The 15159-nt window shown below is 37.1% G+C and overlaps 2 protein-coding genes across 2 annotated transcripts in view; one reads left to right on the top strand and one right to left on the bottom strand.

Annotated features, from left to right (window-relative positions):
- The first annotated feature begins 8595 nt into the window (after window positions 1–8595).
- Window positions 8596–9741, top strand: LOC139816391 (uncharacterized). Its single transcript, XM_071783883.1, has one exon. It carries the CDS (start codon window positions 8596–8598, stop codon window positions 9739–9741), a length of 1146 nt encoding a protein of 381 aa, XP_071639984.1.
- Window positions 9742–10103: 362 nt separating this feature from the next.
- LOC139816392 (uncharacterized) overlaps window positions 10104–15159 on the bottom strand; it is a 12466-nt gene continuing 7410 nt past the window's right edge. Inside the window, exons 2-9 of the mRNA XM_071783884.1 lie at window positions 13229–13242; window positions 12549–12639; window positions 12277–12468; window positions 11959–12126; window positions 11528–11672; window positions 11308–11417; window positions 11129–11209; window positions 10104–11057 (exon numbers count right to left, since the gene is read on the bottom strand). Of these exons, the coding sequence (XP_071639985.1) occupies window positions 10710–11057; window positions 11129–11209; window positions 11308–11417; window positions 11528–11672; window positions 11959–12126; window positions 12277–12468; window positions 12549–12639; window positions 13229–13242 (1149 nt within the window). The 3' untranslated portion in view covers window positions 10104–10709. The remainder of the gene's footprint in view (window positions 11058–11128; window positions 11210–11307; window positions 11418–11527; window positions 11673–11958; window positions 12127–12276; window positions 12469–12548; window positions 12640–13228; window positions 13243–15159) is intronic.

A 15159-nucleotide genomic window follows, 5' to 3' on the forward strand; every position in this document is an offset into this window, starting at 1 on the left:
CACGGAAAAAAACTTGTAGTAACTATCGAAATGACAACTATTCGTAACTATTAGTGCACACTACTCAATAGTAATTTCGCGCACTGTTGGAATTCGCACTAGTAGTGTTACGTCCGCACTAGTACTCTCTACATGTTTCACTGAATAATTATTCACCCGACATAAAAAAATATTTATTTCGAAATTTTATTACTATTTTTTAACTAAATTTATTTCTTAAGATGCAGTCTATGATTATAAATATTTTTTCGTATTTGAAAAACATACTTACCTTGGTGGGATTCGAACTCGGGACCTCTGCATCGTGAGCCAACTGCCTTACGTGGTAGACTACTTCTTAATTTGATGTAAGCGTTATATATAGTCTACATATGTCATAACCAGCGCAAATATATAATTTTTCAAAAATCACATCAAGAAACAAATTCAGTTAAAAAAGAGTAATAAAATTTTGAATTGGATATATGATATAATATTTCTTAATGTCGGGTGAATGTCAGAAACCAGTGCCGGCTTATTATGAAATTTTGTGTTCGTAAATATATTTATAAAAAAAACATATTTATAAAGTTAAAACATTCTTATCAAATCTTTACAAGGGCCTTATTAGACAAAAATAAGAAAACTTTTCTTATGGCATGCCTAATAAATAATGATCGGGACCTCATCCGGTTAGCCCTAATAAATAAGTATTTAAGAAGTTAAAACATCTTTTTCAAATCCTTACAAGGGCCTCACTAGACAAAAATAAGGAAACCTAGGTATATATATATATATATATATATATATATATACCAATTAAACTTTCATAAGTGCATCCATGGCGGAAATATACTTCTGCACCATACAGAATGTGCACTATTTGGTTTAATATTGCAAACTTCTGCACACTATTAATTCGCATTGTTGAATGATTAGTATAACAGTGTATACTGTTAAATTTTTGCACTAATGGCAGTAGTATCTACTGTTACATTCTAATAATTTACACTGGTCAATAGTAATAATTGCGTAGTGGACACTACTTATTACCAGTATTACAGTAAGCATTGCAGTAGTAATCACTGCTTATAATTATTGGCATTTAATAGTTACTATTATCATTTCAATAGTTACTATTAGCATTCCAATAGTTTTTTTCCGTAAGGGTCCGTCGGCTCCTCTTTTTTCACCGCGGTCAAGCTCGAGTTGTCGACGATCTTTTTCAGTGGCCCGATGAGGGGTTTAAAGTGCGTGTCCAACTCAATGTCCTTCTCGATCTTACCGGTCTTCAAAGCGCGAAGTTTCTTGCGAATCGAATTACTCGTTTTCGCAATATCTTTTACGATCTTCTCGCGCTCGCGAATCGTCTCGCTCCCGTCGATCGCAGCCATCGTGGGGGGAAAAAACAAAGCAGAGTGTCGATCTTTCTCTGTAATGCTAACGTTGTTTCACCTTCGACAACGTATCGGCAACGACTGACCGTTTTTGCGGTATCGCGAACACGTTAAATCCTGTATCGCCCGTTCGAAAGCGCGCTGTCCTTGTCTATCACTACGAGCAATCCGTACTTGCATTGCCAACAATCGTGGCACAACGAGCAAAAATCATCGTACGACATGTCGGTATTTTACGTGATCGTTGACACGTGTTTCAAAATTAGTGCCATCCTGTTTGAACAGGATCAGCAAGATTCGCGTTGTCGCGTATCAGATGTTCGGTATATCGCATACGTATGCAAAGATAAAAGCAGTCGACGCTCGAGTGCCTGGCCCATTGAGAAATACTCTCTCACAGTATCTTGCTTATCGCAACGCCACTCGTCGAAGACGAATATCGAGTTTGGACCAAGGATGCCAGACTCGCGGTTTTTGCCAGCCACAGCCAGCCAGTGGTGGGGATGGGCAGAGATGCCAACTTTACGGCTCAGCAACGCAGCCGAGCCGGCCGAGCACTTCGGCTGGCTTCGGCCAGCTTCGAGCGTCAGCGGTAGAAGAGGATAAACAGATCTGTTGTCTTCTTCTTCTCTCTCGACTATTGGCTATGCGATTTCGGATCTCGTGAATGCCGAGTTGGCGAGGCGACCAAACAACGCGTGACATTATATCGGCGCGCGACACTAATTATCGATGTATTTTTCTATTAATAAATCTAAAAAATTATTATATACATTGTTTTACATGGCAATACAAAAATTTGAATAAAATATAAAAATCCACTCTTGGCCAATATGTACGTTTTTTTATTTAAAAAGAATCTGTTTATTCAACAATCTCTATTTAAAGAATTAATTTCAGCGCAATGATATTATTAAGTACTGAAAAAAATTATAGTTAATACTGTAATTTTTTCTGTTTTTGAATTTATTTTCCATTAAATGTATAACGTACCGTACATATTGTTGTTCAACGGAAACCGCGAGAAGGTGGTGGTCTCTTCCGTCAGGAGGGAAATGTAAAAATAATTTTTTACATTTCTCTGGGTGTATGTGTGTGTGTGTGTGTGTGTGTGTACACTACACATGCATTTATATTCTACAAACGATCGAGATGGCTATTACGAAAAGATTTCTTACGCTTCTAATTTTTAAGCGTGATGTCTACTACGGACAAGATGTTTTACACGTTTATCATTTTGAAGCGTGATGTCTTTTATAGACAAAATTGCCAATATAATAAACAAATAAATTTTTCATTCCTTCGGCTATAATTGGCACACAATCATCGTGACGATTCGACCATTGGTTTTGGTCCTCGTCGTCAAGATGTTAATAATCTTTGACACTTATATATAAGCATCTCATATTTAAAATAATTTAAAATTGCGAAAAATATTACCTCAGCCAGGGTTCGAACCTAAAACCTCCCTCATTCCGTGTAGGGCGTCGTACCAATAAAAGTATCAAAGATTATTAACGTCTTGACGACGAGGAGCAAAACCAATGGTCGAATCGTCACGATGATTGTGTGCCAATTATAGCCGAAGGAATGAAAAATTTATTTGTTTATTATATTGGCAATTTTGTCTATAAAAGACATCACGCTTCAAAATGATAAACGTGTAAAACATCTTGTCCGTAGTAGACATCACGCTTAAAAATTAGAAGCGTAAGAAATCTTTTCGTAATAGCCATCTCGATCGTTTGTAGAATATAAATGCATGTGTAGTGTACACACACACACACACACACACACACACACATACACCCAGAGAAATGTAAAAAATTATTTTTACATTTCCCTCCTGACGGAAGAGACCACCACCTTCTCGCGGTTTCCGTTGAGCAACAATATGTACGGTACGTTATACATTTAATGGAAAATAAATTCAAAAACAGAAAAAATTACAGTATTAACTATAATTTTTTTCAGTACTTAATAATATCATTGCGCTGAAATTAATTCTTTAAATAGAGATTGTTGAATAAACAGATTCTTTTTAAATAAAAAAACGTACATATTGGGCAAGAGTGGATTTTTATATTTTATTCAAATTTTTGTATTGCCATGTAAAACAATGTATATAATAATTTTTTAGATTTATTAATAGAAAAATACATCGATAATTAGTGTCGCGCGCCGATATAATGTCACGCGTTGTTTGGTCGCCTCGCCAACTCGGCATTCACGAGATCCGAAATCGCATAGCCAATAGCCGAGAGAGAAGAAGAAGACAACAGATCTGTTTATCCTCTTCTACCGCTGACGCTCGAAGCTGGCCGAAGCCAGCCGAAGTGCTCGGCCGGCTCGGCTGCGTTGCTGAGCCGTAAAGTTGGCATCTCTGCCCATCCCCACCACTGGCTGGCTGGCAAAAACCGCGAATCTGGCATCCTTGGTTTGGACACGCGTCGCTCGGTGGAATGACGTCACTGTTATTGGAGAAGGTGTAGTAGCCGATTTCATCGATCGATGTCAATAAATTCTCCAGATATCGATATTTCGGTTGTTGCAGCGATTTCGAGTACACGTACACGTTCTCGAAACGTACACCGTGCGGACTTTCCAGCAAACTTATTAGAACGTTGGTTTTACCGCAATTCGAGGGACCGCAAATAATCGCACGTATAGTAGTCGGCAGCATCGTACCGTGTCTGCGCCTATCCGCGTTGCCCTCCATCGACCGTGATCTGTCGTCGCAATTCGTCACGCGAATCGCTAACGGTTGTCGCACAAATCTCATTTTTTTCCCTCACACTTTGTACGACTGAATCGAACTTTATCGTTCGAACGTCTATTTATAGGCGAGCGGAACCGCGAATCGCTCAGTCGCACAGAGACCTTCGGACATTTGCGATTTTAGCGCCGAATGCGGCAAATGTCAACGAAAATAAAAAAAACAGGTAGAGGTCTGTTTAATCGCGCGATAGGTGCACTTCCGTTCGAACTGCACATTCCCGCTATCAGTTTTGCGGTACGGGTACTCGTTTGCAAGAACGATTGGCTAGAGGTGATCCGGGTGTAAATCCATTGGACGTGGCGTGTCGCGACCATGACATAAACTATTCGCGTAACAAAGGCCTCACCGAGAGACACGCGGCGGACAAGATACTCGCCGAGAGAGCGCTAGAACGCGTCATCGCGAGAGATTCGGCTCTCGGAGAGAGGGCAGCCGCTACAGCCGTCTGGGCTGCCATGAAGGCTAACAAGGGGAGGACGCGAGGACCGGGAAACGGATCTGAATGAAACTTTTTCCCATAATAGCCCTTCACTAATAGTAAAACATAGTGAAGCGCTAGCGCGCAACTCTCAGCCGTTTTCGAGAAAAAAATTCGTGAAAACTTTGCGACGCAAGTCTACCGGTTCGCCAGCGGAGATCTTCGATGAAGCGGCGTAGCCGCGCAGCTAAGGCGCGTGTCTGCTACATCGCTGGCCCGGGTTCGATTCCCGTTGATCTTTTGCAAATCTTTTTTTTTTTTACTTTATTTTTTTTTCCTTATTAGCATTAATGATAAAAATGTTAAATTGAAGCAAAATAAATAAATTTAATAATTTTAATAAAAAATAAGCAAAATAAAAGGAAATGCGTACCTTACCTTTACAAAATGTTTTCAATACACAGTAATTAATAATAATTATTTCTCGCTGCTTCTCAAATGTTATAAATAAGTTTGAGGACAATAATTAATTGTAAGTTAGAGCACTTTTGAAATAATAAAACATAATAAATTATTTTTTATACTATTTAATCAATGAACAAGAATATAAAGAAATATATGTATATATACTGATATTACATAGAAATATATTGTTTTTCTGTAGAAGGCTTTTAATGAAACTTATTCATTGTCACTTTCGATGCCCTGCGGATATCGTTCACAATGTCCTACATGATAATTATCGTAAAAACATTTAAAACAAAGATATATCATACACCAGGCACATCTTATAAAAGAAATTTCTTTACAGACGCTACAGTTTTGCTTTCCAAGCATTATTGGAAAGCAGATTTCGTTGACATTTGGTCCTACAGTATCAAAAACTGTTGAAAAATTAACAGCAGAATTTGGAAATGTTGTCGTTACTTGCTCAAAATCGGGTAAATTAACAAAAGATTTATACAAAAAGTATTTAGAAACAACATTAAAACCGTACGTAACAGACAACAATTTTCTTCTAATTATTGATTCTTGGGGACGACAGACTGATGCTCCTTTGCATGACGAAGTTTTCGGAAATGACGGGAATGCAACGTGCACCCTCAAAGTTATACCTGGAAAATGCACCCCATTTTGTCAGCCTTGCGACGTTTATTTTTATCGACAGGTAAAGAATTTGATAAAAAGATTGCAAAATGCTCCTGCGTTAATAAAAGAACAAAGGAAAATAGCATCTCGTGAAGATGCTATAAAAATTCATTCTCTAGTTCACCACCAATTAAGCGCTCCTTCTTTCACAAATATGATAAAATATGCCTGGTATGCTGCAAAATTAGTGGAAGAGAGAACCTGTTTTTCAAATGTCAACGAAATCTGCTTTCCAATAATGCTTGGAAAGCAAAACTGTAGCGTCTGTAAAGAAATTTCTTTTATAAGATGTGCCTGGTGTATGATATATCTTTGTTTTAAATGTTTTTACGATAATTATCATGTAGGACATTGTGAACGATATCCGCAGGGCATCGAAAGTGACAATGAATAAGTTTCATTAAAAGCCTTCTACAGAAAAACAATATATTTCTATGTAATATCAGTATATATACATATATTTCTTTATATTCTTGTTCATTGATTAAATAGTATAAAAAATAATTTATTATGTTTTATTATTTCAAAAGTGCTCTAACTTACAATTAATTATTGTCCTCAAACTTATTTATAACATTTGAGAAGCAGCGAGAAATAATTATTATTAATTACTGTGTATTGAAAACATTTTGTAAAGGTAAGGTACGCATTTCCTTTTATTTTGCTTATTTTTTATTAAAATTATTAAATTTATTTATTTTGCTTCAATTTAACATTTTTATCATTAATGCTAATAAGGAAAAAAAAATAAAGTTAAAAAAAAAGATTTGCAAAAGATCAACGGGAATCGAACCCGGGCCAGCGATGTAGCAGACACGCGCCTTAGCTGCGCGGCTACGCCGCTTCATCGAAGATCTCCGCTGGCGAACCGGTAGACTTGCGTCGCAAAGTTTTCACGAATTTTTTTCTCGAAAACGGCTGAGAGTTGCGCGCTAGCGCTTCACTATGTTTTACTATTAGTGAAGGGCTATTATGGGAAAAAGTTTCATTCAGATCCGTTTCCCGGTCCTCGCGTCCTGAAGCTTGGAATGGGCTTGAAATCACGGAAAACACGAACGAGGAAAAGGTCGACGAAGAAACGGATACTTCCAACAGCGAAACGAGGCGGCGTGTTGCCAATTCTACCGTTGTTGGGAGTTCTCGGTTCTCTGGCCGGCGGAGCGGCCGGAATTACAACGGCGATGAACGCTAGCAAAGCCGCGCGGCGACAGCTGGAAGAGACGCAACGTCACAATCGCGCCATGGAAGGTCGCGGACTTTATCTCGCTCCGTACAAATATGGACAAAGACTGTATCTCGGCCCGCACAAACGCGGGCGAGGAGTAGCGTTGCGGATTAAAAAAAAACGTCAAAAAAGACGTTAAATATGCCCACGGGTATTACGACTAACGTACAATTGAGTCGACTGGCAAGGCAAATGCTTGTACCGTTCTTCAGAGGTGTTTTCATGCGTGATTCGTTACCGATCGTCAATGGCATACGTCGAAACGAGAGCGGTATCGTGAATTTGGACGATGCAGCGGGCCCCGGTACTCATTGGGTAGCGTACGCCAAGAGGGGAGATGGAGTCGTATATTTCGACAGTTTCGGCAATCTTCGACCACCGAAAGAACTGGTGCGATATTTCGGACCGAGCGTGATGAAAATTGAGTACAATCGCACGTCTCATCAACGATACGATCAGAGCATCTGTGGACAATTATGTTTGCAATTTCTCCGAACGATCGACGACGATCGGCGCTAATTTAAAACCTGACGACGCGCCGTGTGGAGACTCAGTGTTCGTCGAACAGCTTCCGCCGACATGTCAATAACGTTCACGCTGACGGGGAAGAGCAGCATCCTCGCGGAGCACTATTTTCCCGCCGTGGATCTGAGCGACGGTGACTACGAGCTCGGGCTACGTGTTTCGAGACTTATCACACGATTCCGAACGTGAATTCTTCGAATAATAAATTTTATTTCGACAAGGATGACACGGAAATTACGATTCCAGAGGGATCGTACGAGATACGGGCCATACACGAGTTTTTGAAACGTGAAATTTCACGTAAACGTCCGCGACGCGTGGTTCGTTCCAACGACGATCGTCGTACGTCGATCGCGGATATCGCGCGAGAGGAGACCGTTCGCGCGAACGGCTACGAAGACGAGGTCGCGGAATACCCGATAGTGCTCCGCGCAAATTACAATACGATGAAGAGCAAGATCAAGTGCGCTTTCAGAGTGAACTTTAACAAACCGAACAACGTCGGATCGCTGCTGGGATTCTTGTCGACGCGTATATTGCAGCCGGGACAGTGGCACGAATCGGACGCACCGATTAATATTATCAATGTAAACATTATCCGCGTGGAGTGTAACGTGACCGCGGGTGCGTACAGCAACGGCAAACGCGTTCATACGATACACGAATTTTCACCGAGCGTACCACCGGGATATAAGATATCGGAAACGCCGGCGCAGATCATTTACCTGCCGATCATCGCGCGGAGCGTTACGAATCTAACAATACGCGTCGCTGATCAAGACGGACGATTGCTCGATTTTCGCGGAGAAGAGATCACCGTCAGATTGCACGTACGACAGCGAGAGCGATAACGCGCCAGTGTGTGCGTGAGCGTGAGTGTGAGCGTGAGTGTACGCGTCAGTGTGTGCGTGAGCGTGAGTGTACGCGCGACACGTGAGATGCTAGTGTTGAACGACTCGTTGAGCACGCGACAGATAACAATAATATCTTTACGGCTGCGTCGATCGACGATATCGTCAAGTCGACATTCGGCGGCTTTAAACAAGCGACGAAAAAGAAGCTCAACGCGTCGAACGTTAAGTTTTTACAATCTCTGGGATTCGCGGTGCGAAACATCTGAACGATGACTGAAATTCTCAACATTGGAGGCGAGCCGGTCTTTGACGATCGCATCGTCAAAATCGAGACTCACACGTACAACCCGTACGCCAACACAACGTTTGACTATAGCGACGAGATACGAATACCCATACAACAGCAGGATCTGTATACGTTGCCGTGCAAAAGTTTTCTCTACGTCGAAGGAACATTGGCGGTGACCAGAGCAGCCGGTCAAGCCGATAACGTGGTATTGGGTACTAATTGCGTCGCGTTCATGTTCGACGAGATTCGATACGAGCTCGACGGTATGGAGATTGATCGCTGCAGAAACGTAGGAATAACCAGCACGCTCAAGAACTACGTTACGGTATCGTCCGACAGAAGCGTGATCCTGCGAAACGCGGGCTGGGAACCACATAATAACCCGAACGGATATTTCAATTTCTGCGTACTGCTTAACTTGTTACTGGGATTTTGCGAGGATTACAAACGCGTGGTGATCAACGCTCGTCACGAATTGATCTTGATACGAGCGCGCAACGACAACAATTCCCTGGTGGGAAGTCTCGCGTTGGAGCCTACTATCAAAATACTCAAGATACAATGGCGAATGCCTCACGTGGTATTGAACGAGATCAACAAGCTGTCGATGCTGTGCACCTTGGAAGACGGACGATATCTAAGTATGGGTTTCCGTTCGTGGGATCTGTACGAGTATTTCCTGTTGCAGAACACGACCAAGCACTCGTGGGCCATTAAGACCGCGACCCAGCTCGAGAAACCGCGATACGTCGTCTTCGCTCTGCAGACGGGTCGGAAGAACGTCATGTCCGCCGACACAAGCCGATTCGACGACTGCAACTTGACCAACGTAAAACTCTATCTAAACTCGGAAGTTTATCCGTACGACGACCTGAATTTGGACTTTGGTAAACACAGATGGGCGATTCTGTACGATATGTACGCACGTTTCTGCAAGGGATACTACGGATACGAATATCTCGAGCCGAGTCTCACCGTTTCGACTTTTCTACGTAACGGTCCGTTTGTGATCATCGATTGCTCTCGCCAAAACGAATCCGTCAAAAACGCCACCGTGGATGTTAGACTAGAATTCGACTGCATGGAGAACGTACTCTCTAAAAGAGAATCAGTGTATTTTTACTGAGAAACAGTAAATAGTCACTGATTGAAGCAGTTATAAGTATACCACTGAGAATCAGTGATATTTCACTGAAAGAATTAGTTATTATTGACTGTTTCAATCAGTAATATTGGACTGCTAGAAACAGTGACTTAAAGCAGCCAAATCAGTAATGTGAGCTGATTAAATCAGTAATATTGACTATTTCAATCAGTAATATTACACTATTAAAACAGTGACTTAAAGCAGCAAAATCAGTAATGTGAGCTGATTAAATCAGTAATATTGACTATTTCAATCAGTAATATTACACTACTAAAACAGTGACTTAGAGCAGCAAAATCAGTAATGTGAGCAAACAGTAACAAAGAGTAATAACCTTAATACATGTTATAATTTTTATTTTATTCAGTTTATTCAACAATGTCAAGATTTAAGTCAATTAAAAATTAAACATAAGAATGATCAGGGGGTGGGCGCGTTTCACAATCCCCCAAAAGCGAAATACAGCGAGGAAACGAAAAATCTTATTAAGCGTAAGTAAACAATAATGACCAATATTCGACGCGTGTTAAATATATTGAGCTTTGCGCAAAGAATCCTGTTTTTTACACAATTTTTAACGCGTCTCTCCAAGCTAACAATGTTGCAAAGGAATACAATCTAGGAAGCGTTAGACAAGGGTGAGTCTTTACCACCTTCCAGACAGAACGAAAAAAGCGAAAGATAAAGCCGAAGATTATCAAGTAAATATTGCAATAAAAAAATCTCTAGAAAATGATTCCAAAGTAATATCCTGTAGCTTTTTTTGTTAGGTTACATTCCCTAGTGCTTGGAGGAGGCGTTCACAGAATCCGATTATAAGCAGCGGTACTCACGAGAGAGAACAATACAGAAGAACTTACGTAATAATTAGAAGTAATATTATTTTATTCAAGATAGTAGCCAAAAATATAAAACGCGCATTGAATGATATGAATCAGATATAGATATTATGCAATATTATCCAGTGTAATATTAGAAATATTAATATGAATAGAAGACACCAAAGCATGTTGTACTTTACCCGATATTTTAAAACAATAGTTTTCTAAGAAATCAAAAAAATATATTAGTGTTTCTGGATACTTAACGTCAAAAACATAATATGTTTTGACCAATAAATCGAGTGCCATGATAGGCGAGTTCAAAGTTTTATTGTCCAAAGTTAAAGTTTGATTGCCAGCTTGAATAAAATACTGTGCTGCAGATGGTCTCTTTATTAGAATAATATAGGGCTGAATTGGATTATTAGATTCATTCCTTAGCTTAAGAGCTTGTGCCTCTATGTTTGTTCCTTCCTAAAAAAAAGATTTTTCTGTGTGTTAGCAAGTATTAATATGTAACTTTTAAATGCACTAACCAAACTTACAGGCCATATCTGTAATAAAGAAGAATTTGGAAAAATGGGAGGATAAATTTCATCATGTTGTCCAAAGTTATCAATGTCCTTCTGAAATTAAATATCCAAATATTTGAATCGTGTTTTAACAATCATATTTATATCAATTTATACTAAGAAATTATAAGAATAAGAAATAAAAGACTTACTCCTTTTGATAAGTTTTCCTTGCTAGTTCCTTTTCTTTTTCGTTTTCCTTTTCTCACAGCATTTGATACTGGAAGCAAATGTGCCAGTAGAGTTATAGCACGAAGCGTATCTGAATATATAAAAAATTACAATAATATTTCAATATTTAATATGTCCATAAAAAATAAGAAAAATTAAAAAATTAAAATTAAAAATGGAAATAGAATTAAATAAAGTTACCATCTTCAATAAAGCTTGATTTTTTAAATAAATCTGGTCTTGCTGTACTGCAATACACAAGGATCCTTGGTACATAAAACGAGGCAAATCGTGCCAAGAAATTATCAGAAGCTCCTTTATATAATCTTTCAAATTCTTCATTAATCTGTAAAAATATAAAGATCAAATACATTTAGTTAGTAATAGGAACATCCCATTTGGCCACATTGTAATTGATCAAAACCACTCAGAGCAATTGATGCTTAAAGTTTTTCAACTGGATCAACTAATCAGAAAATTTTATGTTAACTTGATCCATTGACAACATGGACAATTGGGTGCCATTCGTTATGCATAATAAATGTAAAATACGTAGAAAACAATTGTAAAAAATTAAAATATTTTTTCCAATATACAAGTAAGCTGTAAAAACAAGGCATTATATTATTTACCATTTCCCCGGAGTAATCGCCTAATCGAGGAAACTCATCAAATATTTCATCTATTGAGACAGCATTTTCCATAATCCATTTTCTTCGGTTATTCATTGTCATACTCATGCATTGTGATATAGAAAACTTATTGGCATCTGACGGCATTTTAAATTTCATCCATGAAATCTAATGAAAATGTTATAACAGAATTATTGTTTTTTTGCTATGTAGTTTTATTATATTTCTCAATAACAGATTAAAAATTATTATAATACATAAAAAATTACACATGGTTTGGTAAAGAAGACTTTTAGTTTTTTTATTGTTACTACATACCTTTTCTTTATACAAGTCTTCAAGGAGTAATTCTTTATTTAAATTTTCTTCGGAAGCTTTACTTTTATTCATGTTTCGTTTTTTTATTGCTGCCTGACTATATTTTTTCTTGCTAGGTGAAAGTTGTTTTCTTATCGTCCAAAGACGATATTCAATGAAGCCTCTCTTTGTAACCGGATCATAATAAAGTTCCTTAAAATTGTACAAAAACTATGATTAATAAATTCATTTTAATTAAATATTATAAAATATATTATTTTGTAATTTCTTACATGTCCTTTTGTTGCTTCATAGTCACGTAATTTTGGAAATTCTGTTACAATGCTTTCAGCGAGAGCTATTTTAGCTTCTTCAGGTGGATAACTAAATAAAAGAAAAATATTATCGAACAATAACATAAAGATTAGGGTGTCATTTTGGAGCAACTTTTTTTTTCATTTTATGAATAGCATATATACTTGCAAGAAGGTAAAATAAGATACCTGTTAAAATTTTAGCCCTTAATATTAATATTAACAGGTCGCTCATCGCGATTTTTTATTTTTCATTTAGTAAGATAGAAAAAATTTTATAACTATCTAACAAACAGTAATACAGCATTGCGTCACATAGGTTTTCTGTAGTAAATTTACCGCTCTACAAAAAAGATCTCTCATCATTTTTTCATAAATTCAACCGTTCAAAAGATATTCAAAGTTAAAGTTTGATAAATTTTATAAAACTTGTTTTTGCTTCTTATGAATGTTGTATCATATCGACTATCAAAAAATTATAAAATAATCAATACATATTTTTATAGAATCATTATGTAAAGAAACAGAATCTGTACTTCTCATAGAAAAATCATAATCATTATTTTCTTGAAAAAAATGAACTTTTCGTATATGCTTTCTTAAAGAGTAGAAATTATAAAATCTCCTACGACATTTATCTTGACCGCATTCAAATCCACCTTTTTGTAATCCTCTTTTAATTGTTAGACCATGTTTTGTCTGAAAATGTTGAGTTAAACTATCTAACCCTCCTTTAACAGTATTATGACACATAAAGCAATTTAACTGCATTGTTTATCTATATTTGGATTATATATTTAGATACCTGAAATTATTATGAGCATCATTTAAACCATAATTTAATGAAAAATTATATTATAAAGATTAAAATAAGCTGATAAGCACTTACCATTAAAAATTTTCCGTGTTTCCGTATCCGTAAGTTCTTCAATTTTCTGTCCTAATTCTTGGACTGACAAATCTTTCACTTGATTCATTTAAATTTTCAAATCTAATAAAATTAAGAAATATAATTTTTTTACGATTAAAGACAGATTGGCAGATTACAATTTTAGTATGAAAACATGTCATAAAATTACAGTAATCATTTTAAGTGATTCAGCTGAATATCTCTTAAAGTAAAAGAGATTGGAAAAATTGTTTCAGACAAAAGTTGTTTGGTTTGAAGGGGGACATAAGATGGTGTCATTGGTTTGACCATGGATAGTCGTTTAAAGCTCACGTGAACGACACCTTTAATTTCTTAAATGAAAACCCATATTTTCCAATGCATATTCTTGTAGCTAATCTCGAGAGCTTTTCAACTTTTGTCTGAAACAATTTTTCCAATCTCTTTTACTTTAAGAGATATTCAGCTGAATCACTTAAAATGATACACCAGATATAATGTTTATATAATATTTATATATCTGTTTGATAAAAATTATACAAAAGTTATAGAGAAAATTGTTGCTATTATATAATTATTAACAGGGCATTATCGTTTTGAGGACTAGAAAAAGAAGATAATTTTTGTATAAATTTTTTTTTTTTTGGAAAAAGATTCAAACTTTTTACCTATAATAATACACATTTTATTTATAATTAGAAATGTTTGCGAGTAAAAATAATAAAAATTATAGTACTTATATAAATTCGTGCTCGAACGCATCTAAATCTAAAATTTCTAAATTGTCTTACAATTCCCATAATAAAATTTATACACTCAGTATGATCTGAAAAAAAAAGTAAATAAAATTATTAATTTGCAGTTTGGTTATCGTTGGAACTAGTGGAATTAAAATAAATTATTTTTAGTTTTAACGTTAACGTTAACAGGTTTGCTATCAATCACGTGCCAGCGCGTAATGCGGTACCTTCAGTCAGGTGCCGATCACGCGCTGCCGCATGATGGGTTACATGTTCACTACATAACATTACAAAAAACAAAGCCGGTTCCTGGCCGAAGTATCGCATTTCCAGTACGGCAGCGAACGTGTTAACGTACAATTATTGTGGCAATTTTGTAAATGCAATTTTTAGACACTTTAAAATAATTTAAAAAATATGTATATATATATATATATAATATAGTTTGTTTTATATAATCTTATTTCCAACGATAACCGAGATTAATAATTTTATTCTGTTTGATGTTCAGTTCTCTAATTCAATACGACGTGGTTTATGCAGAAAATGAAAAGGGAGAAACAGTCTCTAGTTTATCGCGCTTTACTATGGGCCCGTTGGGCCTCCATCTTTTCCCCGTTGGCAAACTATAATCTCGCCCCATTGGGCCACCGTACTCGTCAGTATCCGCGGTAAATGAACTACGGCTCAAGAAACTTTCGTACTTACTTTTAATCTCACCTTTTTCGCAAGCACGCTTAGCTCAGTACCGCTTCTCTCGTTGTTCGTAATCGTATGTACACTTTGTCCTTCGTCACGTATACCTTCTCGTCTTGTGTTTCACACATCACTGACATCACAATCCTGTTCCGCTTTCTCCCACCATTAATCAGCATTACCAACAGATAACTGATTTTACAGTGACATCTTACTTTCACTGACCATAATCAGTGAAATACTCACTGATTCTCAGTGAAATCCT

This window comes from Temnothorax longispinosus, chromosome 7 (assembly GCF_030848805.1).
Source record: "Temnothorax longispinosus isolate EJ_2023e chromosome 7, Tlon_JGU_v1, whole genome shotgun sequence".
Taxonomy (NCBI): domain Eukaryota; kingdom Metazoa; phylum Arthropoda; class Insecta; order Hymenoptera; family Formicidae; genus Temnothorax; species Temnothorax longispinosus.

What these genes read in the sequence shown, in the direction of transcription:
- LOC139816391 (XM_071783883.1), top strand. Translation starts at nt 8,596, where the DNA reads ATGACTGAAATTCTCAACATTGGAGGCGAGCCGGTCTTTGACGATCGC.